Source organism: Benincasa hispida, chromosome 12 (genome assembly GCF_027475165.1).
Source record: "Benincasa hispida cultivar pf3 chromosome 12, pf3_genome.v1.1, whole genome shotgun sequence".
NCBI classification, from domain to species: domain Eukaryota; kingdom Viridiplantae; phylum Streptophyta; class Magnoliopsida; order Cucurbitales; family Cucurbitaceae; genus Benincasa; species Benincasa hispida.
In genome coordinates, this window is record NC_143489.1 from 1,675,587 (window position 1) to 1,695,480 (window position 19,894).

A 19,894-nucleotide genomic window follows, 5' to 3' on the forward strand; every position below is an offset into this window, starting at 1 on the left:
TCCCATCTCTAGGGTGCATGCATTAGTTCCAAAGAATAGACGACAGACATGAGCAATTCTATCTTTAAAATTACTTCATGCCTGACTTGATGTGTTTAGCGGTTAAACTACTCTCTCGAATGACTTAACTACTTTATCACTTTAATCAACTGATCATGAAGACTTAAGCAACAGATTTCATGCTCTCATTAAGCCAGAAAGTTCACAAACACAACAACTTTGAAAGTAAACAGATGAAGAAGTGATGGATGATTGAAGATAAGATTGAATTACAGATAACTAGTGTTTATATAAACAATCTCAGCTCAGTGAAATAAAATGGTGAATAAAAATGTAAGATGAAAAGGTAGAAGTCAAACCGTAGAGTTCAATCTCTTGCCCTCTTTGGCTTGCTTTTAATGCTTGTTGTGACCAACTTGGTGGAGAAGTTGAAGAAGATATCTCTCTCGAGTTTCTCTTGGGCAACATCTTTTGATCAACGGTGGAATGGTTGTTGCCCCTCCTACTTCTTACTTACAGACGGTAGAGAGCTTCTAACTACTAGCTTTTTGTAACTGTCTACTCTAAAATTGTCTAACCCTTGTTTTTGCAAGTGGCTTCCCCTTTTATAGGCAATCTCTCTACAACTTGGTGATTTGACTGCAGTAATTTCCATATCTTGGGACAGCCACCTGCCACTTTTGTATTGCTCAAACGTTGTCAGTCAGATGCCCATGCCTACAAGTGATGACTTGACATGAAATGCACGAGCCACCATCTATCTAGTCGAAGAGGCGGGCTCGAGCAACCATGCTTGCGCCAAAAAAAGAAAAGTTTTATTTCTTTTTGTTTTATTTTCTTTTTAAATCCGGTTGAAACTTAATTGTTTTTAAAATTAAAAAAAAAAGTTAGAATTTTAATTAGGTCATTATTTCCAGATCTGAAATTTATTTTTGAAAAAATTTCTTGCTTCATCTTCTACGGTCTCTTGAATAACCATTCTTCCATATCTAAAAATAACACATTCTTCATCTACTTTCTTGATTTTGATTATGAGAATTTTTCCTCTTTTCTGATTCCAACCCTCTATTTGACGAGTGGATGTCTAAAGGAGGGAGTTGTGTTAACCTTGGGGAGTAACCGACTAGAACGATTCGCATGGTCGTGTCGAATTTACTTTCAAGGCAGTGGTTTCCATGACACAACGATTTCAGATCTAACGATAAATAACAAAGTAGTGTCCTAAAAATGGAAGGGCAAAGTAGTTATTTATTAAAAATGTAGGGGCAAAAAGGGAATGTAAAAATTCTCCTATTTCCCCCTTTAATATAGTATAAATATTGTTAATGTTTGTGTAAATGTTGATGTGAGCATAAATTTAAAAAAGAAATGAAAAATAATTACAAAATAATATAGAGTTTATGAATATTTTGAAGTGAAATAATGTGAAAATGAAAGTTTTTTTTACTGAAGAAACAAAATTCGATATGAAAATTTAATGGAAATGATTTGAATGAGGTTAAAAATAAATATAAGTTTTTTTTTTTTTTTGGTTTTTTTCAAATTCAATTTCTTTGAAAACTAAAGTTAAAAATGGAGTAAAATTGTAAATTAAAAAAAGTAATATATTGACAAAGCCTTATTCTTCAATAGAAATGACATTATTGTATAAAACTATACAATTACTGTAAAATATTTTGGAGGAGATGATTTGAGATTGAGGAATCCTCGAGAGTGAAACCATAATAATCCAACCCCGTGACTGACTGTCACATTCCCCACCTCATTACCACTATTCTCGACACCTCCAAATTCCAATCCAATCACATTCACAACAACAAAACCCTTTTCATTTCACTCTCCACTTTCTTTTTCTTCAAAATTTTAAAAAATAAAATATATTGAAAATTTCCAACTAAAATTATTGTATATTTTATTTATTTTTTTATTTTTTTAAAAAAATGACTATTTAATCTTTGTCTTCCAATAATTCAAGCGTAGAAAATAGTTTTAAGTGGTCATAATGTCGGTTAATAGTTAATTGTACTTTAATTTTACATTATTCTTTCATAGACGAAACAATGACAGTTTTTCTTTGTCCTTCCTCCCTCATTCCCCACTAGCAAATATTGTATTATCGTTTCTTTTTGTCTTTGTCCTCAAATCTTCTTTAACCTTTGAATGAAGGAATGCAATGTATTTTTTCTCTTCAAATTTTAAATCTAGAATTGAGGTGCTTCTTAATTTCAGATCTAGAATTAAAGAATGATCCTTCGTTTTAGGTTGTTTCAATCGATAATGACGATGTGAGAGGAAGGAGAACATCGACAACTATTGACAAAAGGGACATGACGGTAATGACAAATTTTCATTGAATGAGAGGAAGGATAAGATAAAAAGAGGGGGAAAAGAGAGAAAGGAAGGTCATCTCATAAGTCATAAGTCCAATCCCAGTAAAGATATTTGTTGAATTTAATACCTTAATCATCCTATGATTTTTCTATATCAATCAACTAATAGTCAATTATAGATATGATTTGCATAATGATAGTATATAATATAAAATCTATTAATGATCGAGTCTATCAACGATAAATTTTATCCATAATAGGTTTTATTATATTTGTAATTATGTAAGAATGTTGTTATTACATTTAATTATTAGTTTTAAAATTATATATTCTCACTCAAAACCATATATATATATATATATTACCAAATTTTTAGGTAGATTTTGTGGCAATTCTAAAATTCACAATGAACCAACTTTTTAATCATTTTGTTCATATCTGCAAAAGAATCTTTTCCCCACAACCCCACCATCTATGTCACCTTCCTCTGTTCATAGAACACACTCACAAACAAGCTTTCACAAATCCATCCATGGAGAAAATGGGTCACCATTTTCCCTCCATCTTCTTCCTCACATTCCTTCATCTCCTCCATTTTTCTTCTCCAAAACTCGAGGTCTCAACGCCGCCGCCATTGCCAATCCTCCCACTCCCTTCATTCTCCCAATTGAAATGGCAACAGAGAGAGGTAATCATGTTCCTTCATTTCGGACCCAACACTTTCACCAACACCGAATGGGGCACCGGCGCTGAATCCCCCGCCGTCTTCAACCCCACTGCTCTCGATGCCACCCAGTGGGCCGCCACCGCCGCGGCCGCCGGAATTTCCCTTATGATTCTCACTGCCAAACACCATGACGGATTCTGCCTCTGGCCTTCTAAATACACTACCCACTCTGTTTCCGGCAGCCCTTGGAAGAACGGCCAAGGCGACGTCGTTGAGGAATTTGTTACCGCCGCTGCTGCCCGCGGCATCGACGTCGGACTGTATTTGTCGCCGTGGGATCGACATGATCGGAGATATAGCCAGGATTTGCCTTATAATGAGTACTACTTGGCTCAGTTACAAGAGCTTCTCAAAAGGTGAGATTAACCCGATTTAATTTAATTTTCTAGCATTGCATTTCATTAATTAGTCATCACGTCGAGTTAATATTTATTAACGTGACTATAGCGTGAATAAAGAGAGCACAACTACAAATACTTCTGTAGTACTGGAGATTTTTTCAATGAATCAATAATCATTTTTCATCACTCAACCGTCTTGTCTAATCACAAGGTGTCAATTTATTAGTTTGTTTAATTACTTTTGTTAATTTAAAGTGAACATAACTTACTAGTTTGTAAATGTTGATTATAAGTTGGATATTTATTCTCATTTTATCCTTGTTTAATTCCTATGATTTTATACTTTTATTTTATCTATATAGCTTGGTTTTTATATCATTTTATGTCTATTTAATTCATATGATGACAAAGTAAGTTGGTTTTTCAAATTTCTTAGAATCTCTGTTTGATGGGCATATATGTGAAAACAAAGTTATTCACACAAGGAGAATTATATTTTATGTTTAATAGATAACTCATAAATTAGATTTTAATTTAAGTCGTTATAATTTAAGTCGTTGTTCAAAATGTGTTTGATAATATCTTTTTAAATCATAAAATTAGTGGTAGTTTGAATCATAAATCATAAAATTATTAAACTAATCATTAATTTGAATCAAATCTATTAATTATTAATTTACGAACATGTTTTAGGTTAAAAATTTTGGATAATTATTATTTTATAATATCATACTATTTTTTAGGCATATTTTAATTAAACAAAAATGGAATACATATAATTTTTTTTTATCTTTTTGAAAATAATTATGCATTTTAAAATTTTAAATTAGAAATCTATTTTCACTAAATATATATGTGTGTGTATATATATATATATATATTGTTTTTCAAAATTTAGTATACTATTTGAAACATATAACTTGATGAACCTAAAAATATAAAACATAATTTAGATTTTTACAAATTATATGTATCTAATAGTTAAATAGAGCCCCAACTCTTTCATTCATATATTTAACCATTCTGTATTCAGATTTTACTTTAACACATTGGTTTTGTGGATCCCATTTTAGATATGGGAATGTGAACGAGATTTGGTTTGATGGAGCAAAAGGTAAAAATGCTCCAAACATGTCATATTACTTCTCCGATTGGTTTGCAATGGTGAAGGAGTTGCAGAGCTCCATCAACATATTCTCCGATGCTGGACCCGACGTTCGATGGGTCGGGAACGAGAACGGCTTCGCAGGAACGTCGTGCTGGTCGACCATCAACCGGACTTCGCTCGCCATCGGAGCAGAAGGCATTTCCCAGTAAGTGTTTTTCCAATGCTTTTGACTCTCTTACTGAATACAATGCATGTGTTGCTAATTGTTTTAATTTTTTTTTTCGAAAGGTATTTTATATTCCAATGTCATTAAAGATACAGAAAAGTTTTTCCTAGGTCACGCGTGAATATTAAATTATTCCATGTAACTTTTGGATGGTATATTAAACTATAAAATAGGTCTTTAATTTGGTTTTTTTTAAAAAAAAAAACATTTTAATATGAGGATTTAAACTATAGACCACATGCATTAATTCAGTTTTAGTCACATTTCATATTATCTCTTTTATTTCTAAGTGTTCTTTTTTATAGGTTAAAAAATATTTATTATCCGATAATTGCCTTGAAGTAACGAAATAGTCTGCTAAGTCTTTTAGTAAATTTTGATGAATCTTAACTGACATTTTTAAATGAGGTAAGAGATTCAAATCATAGGCCTCGAAGTGGATAGTAGGTGTTTATGTTAGTCGAGCTATGCTCATGTTGGCAAATTCTATTTTAATTCTTAAACTTATACAATTGTTACAAGTTTTATAATTATGTAAGTTTGAGGATCCAATTTTAACACTTGTATAGATTTGAGAGCTCAATTTTTTACAATTGAAAATTTGAAAATATAATTACAAGATCATCATACTTTAGGTATGGATTTTGCAATTTACCAAAAAAAAAAAAAACAAACACTTAAACTTGATTGTGTTTCCAAAATGCCTCCTTGGAACAAATCTAACAAAACAAAAAACATGAACATAAGGTGTTTTGTTTCTTAAAAAACAGGAAACTATATATTGGAATGTCTTAAATCTGTTATCTAATATTTCGAACGACCAAGCATAGGGTTTCATGTGTAGATTTTCTCTATTCTTTACATATTTCGTATTTCTTTGATCGTCGATTTCTTAACCTAAAACCCATTTGAAAATTGCAGGTACTTAAACAGAGGTGACCCAAAAGGCACACATTGGCTACCACCAGAATGTGATGTATCCATAAGAAAGGGATGGTTTTGGCATAAAAGAGAATCCCCAAAAACCTTAAAACATCTCCTAAAAATCTACTACAACTCAGTTGGAAGGAACTGTGTTCTTCTAATCAATGTCCCTCCCAATTCCACAGGTCTAATTTCCCAACAGGATGCCAACACTCTCAAACAATTCAAAACAGCCATTGACAAAATTTTCACCACAAATTTAGCTCAAAATTGCTCTGTAAAAGCCAGCAGCCAAAGGGGAGGTAAAGAGGGAGGTTTTGGGCCAGAAAATGTATTGGACAATGACCATTTATGGACTTATTGGGCTCCCGAGGAAGTTGATGATGACCATTGGATTGAGATCAGAAGTCAGCAAAACCAACGGCTGAGATTCAATGTGGTGAGGATTCAAGAGGCTATAGGGCTTGGTCAGAGGATCAAACAGCACGAGATTTATTTGGATGGGAAGAGGATTGTGAAAGAGAGTAGTGTTGGGTATAAGCGGCTGCATAGGATTAAAACTGGGGTGGTTTGTGGGTATGTTCTGAGGGTTAGGTTCACTGAGTTTAGGGCTGTTCCTTTGATATCTTCTTTGGGTCTTCATTTGGACCCTTTTTGGAACCCAACTGGGCTCTCATCCCCTACCAATTAAGCCATGGTCGCCCTATTTATTAATTAACACAAATTATTAGACATTCAATAAATGATCCATTGCAAATAGAGTAATTAAATTCAAAGTATTAGCAGATATAATACAATGATACAAAAGAATTTGTTAATATAACAAAATTTAGATCCAAATTTCATAGTGTCTATTGTGATAGATTTTGTTATCTTTGTAACTCTTTACAAAGATTTTCTATTATTAATGCAAACAAATTATTAAACAATTAAATAGAAAAAAAAGAGATATTCCTTTTTCAAGATGACCCATTTTGTATTTTTGTGGAATGGGCAAATGGGCTAGTTCTGTGTCAGAGGACCTACTCAAGTTTCTTTTGAAATTGTCAATAATATTGAAACATTTACTCTTTTCAATTTAGACTTTTATCTTTTAACTTTTTTTTTTTTTAATGGGTTAAAACTTTTGGTCCATAAATATTTATAGAAATAATTATTTAATCTTTAAACTACATAAATTTGTAACAGTTCCTAAACTTTATTAAGTTAACAATTTAATCTCTTTACTTTGAAAATTATAGCAATAATTTAGCCTCTATTATGAAAAATCTTTTTAAGATCATGATTAAATGTCAAATTTTATTATGTAACATAATCTTTACAGTTTATAAAAAAAAAAAAAAAATGGTTTTCCAATCTGTTTAACATTATACATGTGTAAAAAATTTCATTAAATCTTAATAATATCTTTCACAACAAAGATTAAATCATTACAAATCGTAACATATACTCACTTAGTTGTTACTTAATAAAGTTCAAGCACTACATTATTACAAATTTAAAAATATAAAGACTAGATTGTTATCAACTAAATTTCGAGGATTAAATTATTACACTTAGAAGTTCAAGAATTACAAATGATTTTAAATTTTTCAATTTATTTCCTCTACTATCACTAAATGTTTCAATTGGTTGATCATAAGCCAATTACATGACATAGTCTTTAGTAAATTGGTGGAAGTTTAGTGGTTGAAAAATGTTATCTACGATAAGAAAGTTTCTAATTCCTCCTCCAAATTACCAAAAAATTTGTAGGAAGTTTCGAGTTTCTCTTCTTTTTTTTTTGACAAATTAATTTTCTTATTTGAATCTCTGTTAATTCACTAAATATAGCACATAAGTTTTTTATTAATAAAAAATCGACAAAAAAATCAAGAAGTGCACTTAGTACATCTTAATTAGGTGGATACATACTTAACAAACTCATATCCTTGACGAGAATGCATGTAAGTTAATCATTAATCAATCTTATCACTCATCTATAGTGTGGAACTATGTTAAAAATATATATATTCAAATATTAGGGCTAAACCTATTCATAATATAAACTTTATTTAGTTAATCTAAATTTATTTAGGTCGACATTGAGTGTTAAAATGATCATGACCACAACCATATGAATCATTGAAGGGAGGAAATTGAATCTTCTAAAAGTTAAAAAGCACTACATCATTTTTAGAATTAAATTTATTCATTCAACCATGTTTGGATTGACAAATGACACGCCCTATTCGATAATGATTTCTTTTAAACAATATACAGAAAGAGAATGGATCAATAGGTACACCAAAATATCTCAACTAGTTTGATACATCTGTACCACTCTCGTCATATCCTAGGACTAATATGATATATTGATTCGAAAGGAATCAGTTCAATATATACAAAAGAGCGGGAGAATTTAACTACATTAAACCTTAAAGTTTAAGTGTGTGTGTTTAGCATATTTTTAAAAGAAGTGTTTTAACTTTTAAGTTAACTATTTTGGAAGAAAAATAGGTAAATTATTCTAAAAGAATTTTATTTTTAAAAAATATTATTAAAAGTACTCAAACTATTATATTAAAATTTTATAAATTATCATTCTTAATGGGTGGAAAAAACATGTTTTCCACTTAAAATGTACCTAACACTATTAAGGACATATTTGGGAGGAATTCTGAAATGGTTAACAACACTCTTGTCTTTTTCAATTATACTCTTAAACATGCTTTCAATCATTCAAAATCAATTTTATTGACATAAAATTGTGCTTAAAATTGTAAAATTAAATACTAAACTAATTTTAAGTGATTAAAGACGTATTTTGAAGTGATCAGTAACATTACAAGTGAGTTTAACAATTTTAAAATCACTCCCAAATATGTAAAAAAAAAATTGTTTATAAGCACTAAAAAGCATGCCAACCACACAATAGGATGACTTTTGATAAAGGGTTTTACATAAGAAAAAAAAAACTTTTTTAAAAAAAAGCTATTGAAAAGTCGTGATTATTTTTTTTAAAAAAAATATTTTTCCTAAGAAAAATTGAAAATATATTACTAATTTAGAATGTGATGTGCTTAGTTTCCTAAGTGAATTTAGATATATGATTAAAAGTGTTTTTAAAGATCTAAAAAAAAACATTTTTTAAAACTCGGATTGATGTCCTACTATAGCTTTTAAAACTAGCTTCACGTAGAATCTGGCCAATCAGTTCTTGACAATGTTTTATTTTTAATTTATCATTGATTTTATTTATCTAGCATATTTCTCACACAATCAAACTATATGTACTCTAAGATTTCGTTTGGATTACAGTAGTTTTTAAAATAATTGTTAACATACGTGCTTTTAGATGGATTAACTGTGAAGTGAATTAAAAAACTAGTTATGGTGTTTGTTAAATTAATACTAAATTGGTGTAGTTTAGTCAAATAAATCAAACTAAGCTTATTTTTTCAATTATTTTCACATAAATAATTAATTATAATTTATTTAAAATTGTATGTGATTTAAATTTTAAGTAATTTTATTTAATATAAATTATTTGATAATTTATTTTTTTAAAAAAATAATTATTATAAAAAATGAATAAATTAGAATTTGAAAATAGAATGAATTAGAATTTGAAAATAGACTTAACAAATTATATTAATTTCAAATAATATTATTAAAATATATTTATCTAAAAAATTAAAGAAGTTAGTAAATCTTTAGGAAAGCCAAATCTCGAAGCTAGTATCTATAGTTAAATTTAAGGAGGAGTGATTTCGATAGATTGTTAAATAATTCATTTTTCTAAATAAGGAAGATAGTTAAGATTTTTTTCGTAAGTTTTCATTTAATTGGCATTAGGGTTTATTAGTAATGCCTCATTTGTCTTGGGAAACAATACTTAAAGACCCGACTTTTAAATTTTAAATTTTAGAAGAGTAACAAAGAACTTTGGCCAATCAATTCTTGAAAGAAAAAATTAATTTTTAATATATCTTTGATTTTATATTTCTAGTATATTTCTGTTAAATCCAAATTCTATATACCTTGATTTTTCATTTGATTATAGTGAGGCAAGTAATCAATGTATACTATATATTTTTTTAATTTTATGTAATAGTTGCATGTTTAATCTTTTACTTAAAATTATGAATATATGTATGAAGATTTGAGGTACCTACTTTGAGTATATGTCAATTACCAAAACTTATATACATCAATTGACTCAAGATTTCATAGCAATCATTAATAATTAATTTAGATACATAGCATCTATTTTAGAACATTAGAATTCAAACAAATTTGATTTCATAAACTAATTAATCATTTAGGTATTTTGAAATTCTATATAAACTATGATGTAAACTACATATTACTCAAAAAAGGAAAAATGTAGCCAGATTCACAAGCCCTTCATGGGAATGCTCTCATGATCTCTCCCCAATAAAATTGGACAAAAAGAATGGCCAAAAAAAAAAAAAAAGGTTGTGTTGAAAGCCTGAAGAAAACTACAAAAATAAGCAGAAAGGAATAAAAAAATAGATTAAAGAAGGAAGTTTGTAAAAGCAAGTCTTAGAAGTCATTGAGAAAGTACCAAAAGTGAAGGAAGTTGAAGAGAGTTCATAAGAAACCAGTGTTGTTGACTAGAAAAAAACAAACAAACACAAAAAGAGAGATCGAAAAGAGTAATAAATTAAGATAGGAAATGGTATAGTGTAATAAAATAAGTTAAAAAAATGAAAAGGGTATGAATAAAACATAGACCATAGAATAAAAAAGAATGGTCCAAACCCTAGTAGTAAAATGGTCCATTTTCATCAATTTTGAAGGAAGGGGTGCCCCAACTTTGAAGGGACAGAGACCAAAAAGGAAAGGGAGTTAAAACAAAGAGAGGGGAATGCGAATGGGGATATAACATAAACTTTAAATTAACAATAATACCAAAATATGTGAGTTCTTCAAGCATTTAATAACCCCCCCTTTTTTTTTCAAATGGGTCAGAACAGAACTTTGCTGCTCTCAGCTTTAAACAAAACCAAGAAAAAAAATTTCAATTTTTCATCAAAAAAATCTTGGGTTTTCAATTGTTTGGAAAAATTAGGGTTTTTTTTTTTTTTTTTTTTTTTTTTTTTTTTTTTGTTTGGTGATGGATATGGGAGGAAGATGATGGGTCACTTTCATGTGAAGCTTTATATATATAATATATTCAATCATAATTATTGATTTATGGGATCGGCTGCCACGCTTTGCACTGTCATTGTTAAATGCACTGTCTCAAACATGACACCAAACCAAGCCCCCCCCCCCCCCCCCCCCCCCCCCCCCCCCCTTCTTCCCATAGCTAGTTGCCTATACACTTCCTAGACCCCTACACTACCTTTTTTTTTCTTTCTTTCTTTCGATTCTCTTATTCTCGATGGTCGGAGATAGGAATATAGTCCTACGCTAAAAATAAAAAATAATAATAAAAGCATCTATGATGTCTAGGTCTCAATTTTATGAAAATATCGATAAAAATATTGATAAAATTACAATATTGATGTTTTGTAACTTGTTAAAATGTTTATTATTCATTAGTGATATTTTGTTGTCTATTTTTCATGTCTCATCGAGTTTGTTGTTTATGATATAATGAAAACATTGATTTATTAGATGGAACAAAAGTGGATAATATCATATCATTATAAGTATAGAGACACGTGAGTGGTTGAAACGTAAAGACCAAAAAGGTTTTGTTTTGTTGGGTGTTTTTGTTTGTTGTTCTCATGCCTTCTCCTAGATTTCTGCATGAAGAACCGTACATTATACATTAACAGAATCAAACTTAAGAATACATATTATAACGATCTGCAAAAATTCTTCATCTCTTTCTTCTGATATATATATATATATATTATCTTTGTTTGGTGTGTGAAGGGAAAAAAGAGAGAAAGCTAAAAAGAGATGTAAATGTGAGGACGTGGTCCATCCATTGCACCATTTAAACCAATTGTCTTTCCCCCCATTTTTCCCTTTCTAATTTATTGTCTTTCGTTTTCTTTACTGCTTACAAAACTCCAAACAAGAAAAAGAAGAAAATTTTAAAACCGCAAGTTAAGATATGTCAGTGGTTTGTTATTGATTTATTGATTTGTGTGGCCATTAAATACCTTTTTTTTTTTTTTTTTTTAATTAGAATGAATGGAGATTTGAACAATAAACCTTTTATGCTTAACTTATATTCAAATATGCTCTTTTTATTCATATAATTGTAATATGTAAACTTTGCGTTTGGTTACCATTTCATTTTAGATTTTAAATTTTGATTTTTGAAAATTAAGTCTATCGATTGACCTCGAATCAATTTATGCATTCCACGACATCTCTTCTTGATTTCTTTATTTAGCTCGAGATGAATCAAAAAGAGGTGTCTTGTTGAGCAATTTTATGGCTACTACCTTTGATGTCTTCGGCTTGAAAGAAACCGAAAAATCTTCCAAAAACATTCATATGTGTAGGATGACATTGTCACACTTGCAGCTCAATGGAGTACAAGATCCCACTTATTTTGTAATTACGATGTCCCTCCTATGACTCCGAATTGGAGAGCTTTTATGTAATTTCTACATATTTTTGTGTCGAGCTCTCCTCTAACTCGGTTTGTACAAAGAGAAATTGGCTTTTAGCTCTGAGATATGATGAGGGTACTATAAAGGTATGAATCTAGTTGAGATGTCCGGGTGCACCTACTAATCTCCCGATAAGTATCTTGTTCAAAATAAAATTAAGTACATTTTCTCTCAATTTCTTATATTGATTTTCATCTTTTTAGTGTAAAGGAGTTGAATTTTTAACTAAGTTTCTAAAACAAAAACAATATTTAAAAACTGTTTTTTTTTAGTTTTCAAAATTTAACTTTTTTTCAAGCATTAGTTGTAAGTAGGTAAGGAAGCAATAAATCTAGAGGGAGAGAGTATTTATAGGCTCAATTCTCAAAAACTAAAAATTGAAAATCTTTTTCTTTTTTTATTGCATCGTTATCAAGCAAAAAAATGATGAGAATACTAAGAAGGTGTCGACCTATTTGAGATGTCTCAATGCATCTACCGATCCTATCTCTCCATATTAAAGTATTCCAAAAACAAAAAAGGAAAACTTTTTCTTTTTTTGGCCATACGACTAGATTACCATACAAGATTCAACCAATCCTAGTGAGTGTGGCATATTTAGCCAACCGACCTTTTTAAAATTAAAAATTAAAAATTGAATGATAATTATCAATCGAGACCATAACTTTTGTGGTGATAAAACTTTAAATCTTTTTTTTTTCTTTTAAAAGGAATTTTTTTCCTTTCAAATAATGATCAAGGTTTAAAAGGTTAAAGTCTCACTTTTTAAAAATATTGATATGAAGAGATGTTTTTGAAGAAGAAATTATAAAAAATTGATAAATATTGTTCACTTTTTAAATAAGTTAAAATGATTATTAATTATATTTTTCTAAAAACATGACTTCCATTATATTATATCTAAATCGGTGATATTTATTTATTTGTCACATTCCATAAATTTTTTGAAGAATATAATAAAAATGTGGATTAATCTATTGTATTGACTTAGGTGTACGGAAATGTAAAAATATGAGGGCATATATTTAATACCCTAGTACTGATTAACTGTATGTCTTCATGTATCTTTATTTAAGAGAGAGATGATGAAGAAGAAGAAGAAGAAATTAAAAGGGTTTGTGAATTATTTCTGGTACCCAGCTGAGTGCTGTAGCCATTAAATTAAACTAATTGACATTTTGGCTGTGTGAATTGTTTGGTGGATGTAGGAGCACGCAACACACTGCCCTATCCACATATATATTATTTTCTCAAATATATCACAATAAATGTAGGGCACGAAAACGACCCTAAATTATAAATTTAGTCCTATAATCTTTCAACTTCTTATATGTGTTTTGTTTCTTCTACTTTTAATTTCGTGCTACAACTTTTAATTTTATATCTAAAGAAGTTTGAGACATATTTAAAATTTTTAAATTTTAATTAATTTATCATATATAAAATTTATTCTAATAGAACTTTGATCTTTCAATTTGTATTAGTCAAAACGAGCTTAATTAGCTCAACGGTAATTATCACGACCATCTTCTCCTAGAGGTTGAAGGTTTGATTCATCATCCCTATAGTTGTATTAAAAAAAATCTTCCAATTTTATGTTTAATAGATCCATAAATTTCACACAGGGTTAAGTAGGTCGAGGAATTATTAAACATTTTTTTTTAACAAGATATAAATGTAAATGTTCCTAAACATTTGTTGTACTTGTACTTATACCAATTCATAAAATTCATTTTAAATTCATTTTTTAGAATTTAAATAAAGGAGTTAAAATTATAAAACTCTACTAATATACTCCTTGATTTGAAAAAAATATATATTTTTTAATTCATTTTTTTAGAATTTACATAAAGGAGTTAAAACGTGTTATGTTTTTTACCCATTCATAAATTTATGGTTCTAACCCAACATAAGTTTTAACCCTTTTTTCAGTAAAATAACTTAAATTGAAAACGTTTTAAAAAAGTTTAAGGACGGAATTAGAAAATATTATAAACACAGATGGGACCAATTTTAATATTTACCCAATTTGTTAATCATATAAACTTAATGTCTTAATATAATATTTTTAAAAACAAGTAATATCAGAAATAATTGGTTTTCGTTTGGTCTAAAGTATATTGGAGCAACATTTAATATTACAAGTTAAAAATTTTAGAGTTGCTTTTTAATCTTAAATGATTAATTAATAGTCTCTAACTTCTTACTTTTGTTAATTAGTGGCTTTTATCAAAAGAACTTTTTGAAGCTGGCTTGATAACCCATGTCCTTATTCTTTCATTAAATACCTCACAAATTAAACAAAGAAACTTGTATTTTAATTGAATAAAACATGAAAATTATTTCTTAAGAAATCCTTAATCATATAAAACAATCAAATTAGCACATCTAAATGTAACTTAACATCACTTTAGATTAAAAAGTAAAAATAATCATACAAAATCTATATATATATATATATATAAATACTAGTTTCAATTTGTCCTTACTGATTAAAACGTTTCAAATGTTTTTACTCTAATTTTATTAAATTCTATTAGGAATTTTTAGAGACAAAGTTGTTAATGAAGAATTCTTTTGAAACAAATTAAAATAGATTGGTATAGTTTACATTTTTTTTAAAAAATACAAATTCCCAAACCGTTTTACGAGGTCGCAAAAAAAAAAAAAAAACATTTTTTCGTTGACCATTATGCTCCACTATTATTTTTTGGACAAATATTAATTTATACCATGAAAATCCTAAACTAATAATTGTATCAATTTAAACCTTACATTTTAGGGTTGTATCAATTTAAACCCTAAACTTTAAGATATGTACCAATTAAAACCTTATAATTGTATCAATTTAAACCCTGAATTTTACTAAGTATATCAATTTAAATCTTAAACTTTCATAAATATATCGGTTTAACCCCTGAACTTTTATAAATGATACAAGTATGAAAGTTCAAGGTTTAAATTGTTATACTAATAAAAGTTCAGGATTTAAAATGATACAACCACTAAAATTCAGGGGTATAAATAGATATTTATACTATTTTTTTTTTTTTCCAAAAAACAAGCTCTTAAAAAAGAGCTAGGGCATCATTGTGCCCAACTTGCACTACAACACGGGTGGTTCAAATCTCTCTCATTATTATGACCTTTACCAAACAAAAGAATCAATGAGATAAGGATCATATATTTCCCAAAAAAAAAAAAAGAAAGGAAGAGAAATAATGAAAGATTAAGATCCCCTAACAAAGCCACTTTTGTATATAAAGGGGGGGGGGGAAAGAGGGGAATGATCCAAATTAAAAGGGCACATTTGTTACACAAAAAAGAGAAAAATGAAAGATTGAGATGTGAAATAGAAAAGAAAGGAGTTTGTGATTGCATACCAATTATTTGGTCACATGCAGCTAAGTTTGTCCAAGTCCACAAAAGCTGCTAGGAGAAGGTTGGCTAAAACTAAAACTAAAACTAAAACTAAAGCTGGTTTTCATTAATAAAATGAAGAATATAGGTTTAATTTCACTGTCTCCACTGCTCCATTATGTTTTATGTACTTTTATATGTGAATTGGCCTCAAATAAATGAATAATCCCTTCAGAAAAATGAAGTAATAATTTTTTAAAGAGTACATATATAGAAGAGTTGGGAAACTGTGTGGTTTTTGTTTTGGGTTTCTTCAGTCTCTTTCAAAATAAGAGTTGGCAAAAGCAATGATTTTCCCCTCAAAGCTGACAGAGATATGGTGTTTGGGACAGTTATAATTTCACTCATCCTTTTTGGTACAAAACCCCCCCCTTTTTTTTTTGGGCTAAGGATAATCAATCAAACCAAACCGTTTTTTTTTTTTTTTCAATTTTGAGTTATTGATTTTTTCCTATGTGCTTATCTCACTTCTCTATGACATTAAAAAAAAAAAAAAAAAACAACTATTCTATACAAAGTTATATGTATTACGAATTTAGTTTTTGAACTTTCAAGTTTGTGTCTATTTGAATCTAAATCTTAAAGTGTCTGATAATTTATTTTTTTTTAACTATCAATTTTGTATCTTACCTCTAGATTTCTAGACCTTAAAAAATGTCTAATAGATTTTTTTTTATGTCGCTTTATTATATGTTTGCATATATAAGTAGGTATATAAACATATATTATAAGATGTAACTTGGCAATAAATATATTAGAGAGGGTAATTTACTTTTATCTTTTTTAGTACAATAATTATAAAAATGAGGACTAAAAGCTTTGACTTCAAACGAGAGAATGCATGTTAATTACAGTGTAACTAAGATAATTTAATTTTGACAAAAATGTAATCATTCATTCTTGAACGGATTAACTTGTCTATAACATTTTAAAAAGTATATATATATAACTTTATGACGATTTGAATGTGATCTTCAAAATATCTATAATAAATTTTTTTGACTTTCAATTTTGTGTCATATAGCTGTCTGATCTTGAAAAGTGTCCAATCAGGGTTTAATTTGTATGGCTTTATCATATAATTGTGTATATGAATATATTATAAGATATAATTTGACAATAAACAATAGAGAAAGACAAGGTAATCTTTTTCTTGTTTTCTAAATATAAAAATTACAAAAATAGAAATAGATTGAATTCCCAACTTCAAGAGATGAAATAAGGCATGTTAATTATTACGAAAGTAAGATCATTCTAGAAGGAGGGTAATCATTGATTAGCACTCTTAATTAGTAGGGAATCAAGTTAACAAATGAAATACCCATCAAAGATTAATTTTCATATGTTGTTATCAATACATCATTTCTCCATTGATTTTTCAAATCTTTTTATGTACCTTTTTATGTTCTCACTATTTGTTCCAAATCATGGAGAAATCAACATGTAATGAAAATGCCCCCCCATAAACCAAAAGGAAAAAGAAACTATACCATTTGATCACCTACAAAAGAACCAATATCACTCTTTTTTCTTTTAGGGAAAAAAAAATTTTAAGGACAATTTTCTCATAGAGAAAGTGAAAGATAACAAATTTCAATGCTAAGAGGGAATTTGTTGGCCGCAAAGTTAAATGAAGAATCAAATTCGATTACGAAAAGATGTCAAGATTAGATCGAATGTCTTAATTGACATGATTTTTAATATATGGTTTTTTTTTCTTTTTTTTGGCTCTTAAGAACTAGTGAAGTTCCCTTGGATATTTAATGTGTTACCATAAGTTTCTAAATTGTTCATTAATTCTATGCTAGAGTGGAGAAAAATCCGAATTATATGAATTTAAACATAATTCAAGTAGATAATTTAATGCATTAACAATCTCCAAAAATAGGTTTGCAAATCACCATCTTTCATTTTGTTAATGAAATTGATAAATAAAGAAAGTGGGAAAAACATAAACAATAAATATCGACATAGAGATTTACGTGATTCACTAACTGTGTGTTAGTTATGTTCACTAAAAAGAGATCTTAATTATTAGAGAGAAATATTTGAGAACACAGATTGCAGAGACATCTTTAGGGTTAAAATGCTTATATGTAGTACACCCATTTAAATGTTTTGATCAAACTTGTAAATAACATAAATGAATATATAACTTAAGTTTGATTATTCGAAACATTAGATAATAGATTTAATGCATTCTAATACATATTTAAATATGCTAATATTTTAGAACAAATAATTAAGAACAACTCAATGTGATTATTAATATTATTAAATCCATGATATTGCATCATACATGTGATTGTATGATGCAAAAGGACTTTGTAAATGGTTATCCAACTTATTACCATTCTCGTTCAAGTATGTTTAACTGTAGAGTTCTAATGAAATATTCAATACATTAGTATTGATATGATTACACCTTAATCTTTTAAAGTTTAAAACCTTAAACTTTTAAAATGTCTATATTTAATTTAGCCCATTAATTATAAAAATTAATCATTTAAATCCTTACCATGTATGTTTACAAATTTTTTAGTATATGAGAATCAATTCAAGCCTTATCGGTTAAATATATATATTTAATCATAATTTAAAGATTAGAATATATCTTATGAAACTTCATAAATCAAATTTGAGTTTGTTTCTTTCTTTCTCTTCCAAAGTTTAAGAACTTAGATATTTTGAAAATTCAAAGACCAAACCAGAACAAAAGGGTCAAAATAGAATTTAAACCTCTTGAACCATCAGTGATTCAATTAATAATCAAGAGTGTAAAATATTTATTGATAATGAAAATATACATATCGCAGTTTTATATAAATAGGATGAAAGTATTGATAAAATATTAATGTCGATGGATATTTTTTGAAAAGTGATAAAAACGAAAAGTAAAATATTTTAAAACAAATTAAAATGTTTATTTATTATTCACATCAGTGACATTTCACATTTCATAGAATTTTTTTTGATATAATGAAAATATCGATTCACTCAGCCTCGTATCAATATTAAACCCATAAAATGTAAAAATATCGAGATGTATTAAAAATGATACCATACTAATACCATGACACAAATATATTCCAAAATAAAATTGGTTAACATCCAACTTTCTTTTAAAAATAAAATAAAATAAAATTACAAGAGATAGATGGAATCAGCGGGCACACCTAATCATCTCAACATCTAATCTTCTTCGACATTCTTGAATTTAAAACAATACGATACATTTCAAACTTAAAAAGGAAAAATCCAATTAATTACACACCTTTTTTTTTTTTTCTTTTTCTCAAACCATTAACATTTGAAATAATAATATTTATCTTATTCATTTAACCATATTTTAGACAATTAACTATACATTTTTTAATGAGTACTGAAATTAATCACAAACCACATAACCATGTAAATGGTTGCAAATCAAAATTTTCATCAACCATGGGAAAGATTTGTGCCCAAATGCAAGCTTCTCAAGTATTAGATTGTATATCAAAAGGGTAATAAAAAATTTGAAAAGTGAGCTCCCAATGATATAAAAAAAAGTATAAAATTAAATATGTTTTTACTCAGAATACTTCTAACATCAATTTCAATTTCATTTATATATCTACACATACTTACAAATATGCCCCTCTATCATTAAGTAAAAATTAACAAAAGAAAGAAAAAAAAACATAGCAAACAAGTAATTTGTGAATGAGTTTCAAAAAGTGACAAAATTTCAACAAAATAGACCAATTACACTCCAAATTTTGCTCAATAAAAACAATTTTTTCAAATCAAATCCAACTAAATCCATGCATTAAAACAGAAATCTCCCATCATAAAATCTATATAACATACAAATAGTCATGGTAGCCCTAACATCAGATTTATTTAGTAAGCTTTAGTAGTTAAAAGATTTAAACTGCAACAAAAACATCTAAAAGTATAGGAATCAAAATGCTATGTGATTTAACCCTAAGTATTTCTCTAAAAAAAAAAAAAACATTTTTATCATAGATGATGAAGAACTCCAACCAACCTCACCAGATCCATTATCTAAACTTTGGTAATGATCACTTTGCACTTTAAGTAAACATAAGAGAATCAGAAAAATTGAAAGTTAAAAGAAGATAGAGAGAAGATAAAGATGCAAGTCTTAGAACAAATGAACTAGTTAAACCCCTATTGATAACCACCTTGTTTTTTTTGTTTTACACAACTATATACTTCTTTTCTTTTGGTA

The 19,894-nt window shown here is 28.2% G+C and overlaps 1 protein-coding gene across 1 annotated transcript; it reads left to right on the forward strand.

Moving 5' to 3' along the window:
• Positions 1-2,714: 2,714 nt before the first annotated feature.
• On the forward strand, positions 2,715-6,399 carry LOC120092672 (alpha-L-fucosidase 1-like). Its single transcript, XM_039050820.2, has 3 exons — positions 2,715-3,413; positions 4,472-4,711; positions 5,654-6,399. The coding sequence occupies exons 1-3, from the start codon at positions 2,737-2,739 to the stop codon at positions 6,345-6,347; spliced, it is 1,611 nt and encodes a 536-aa protein (XP_038906748.2). The 5' UTR covers positions 2,715-2,736; the 3' UTR covers positions 6,348-6,399.
• The last annotated feature ends 13,495 nt before the right edge of the window (positions 6,400-19,894 follow it).

Excerpts from the sequence above, each read along its gene's own strand:
- LOC120092672 (XM_039050820.2), top strand. The coding sequence starts at position 2,737 with ATGAACCAACTTTTTAATCATTTTGTTCATATCTGCAAAAGAATCTTT. Across the intron at positions 3,414-4,471 it reads TTACAAGAGCTTCTCAAAAG|ATATGGGAATGTGAACGAGA; the intron begins GTGAGATTAACC and ends ATCCCATTTTAG. Across the intron at positions 4,712-5,653 it reads GGAGCAGAAGGCATTTCCCA|GTACTTAAACAGAGGTGACC; the intron begins GTAAGTGTTTTT and ends TGAAAATTGCAG.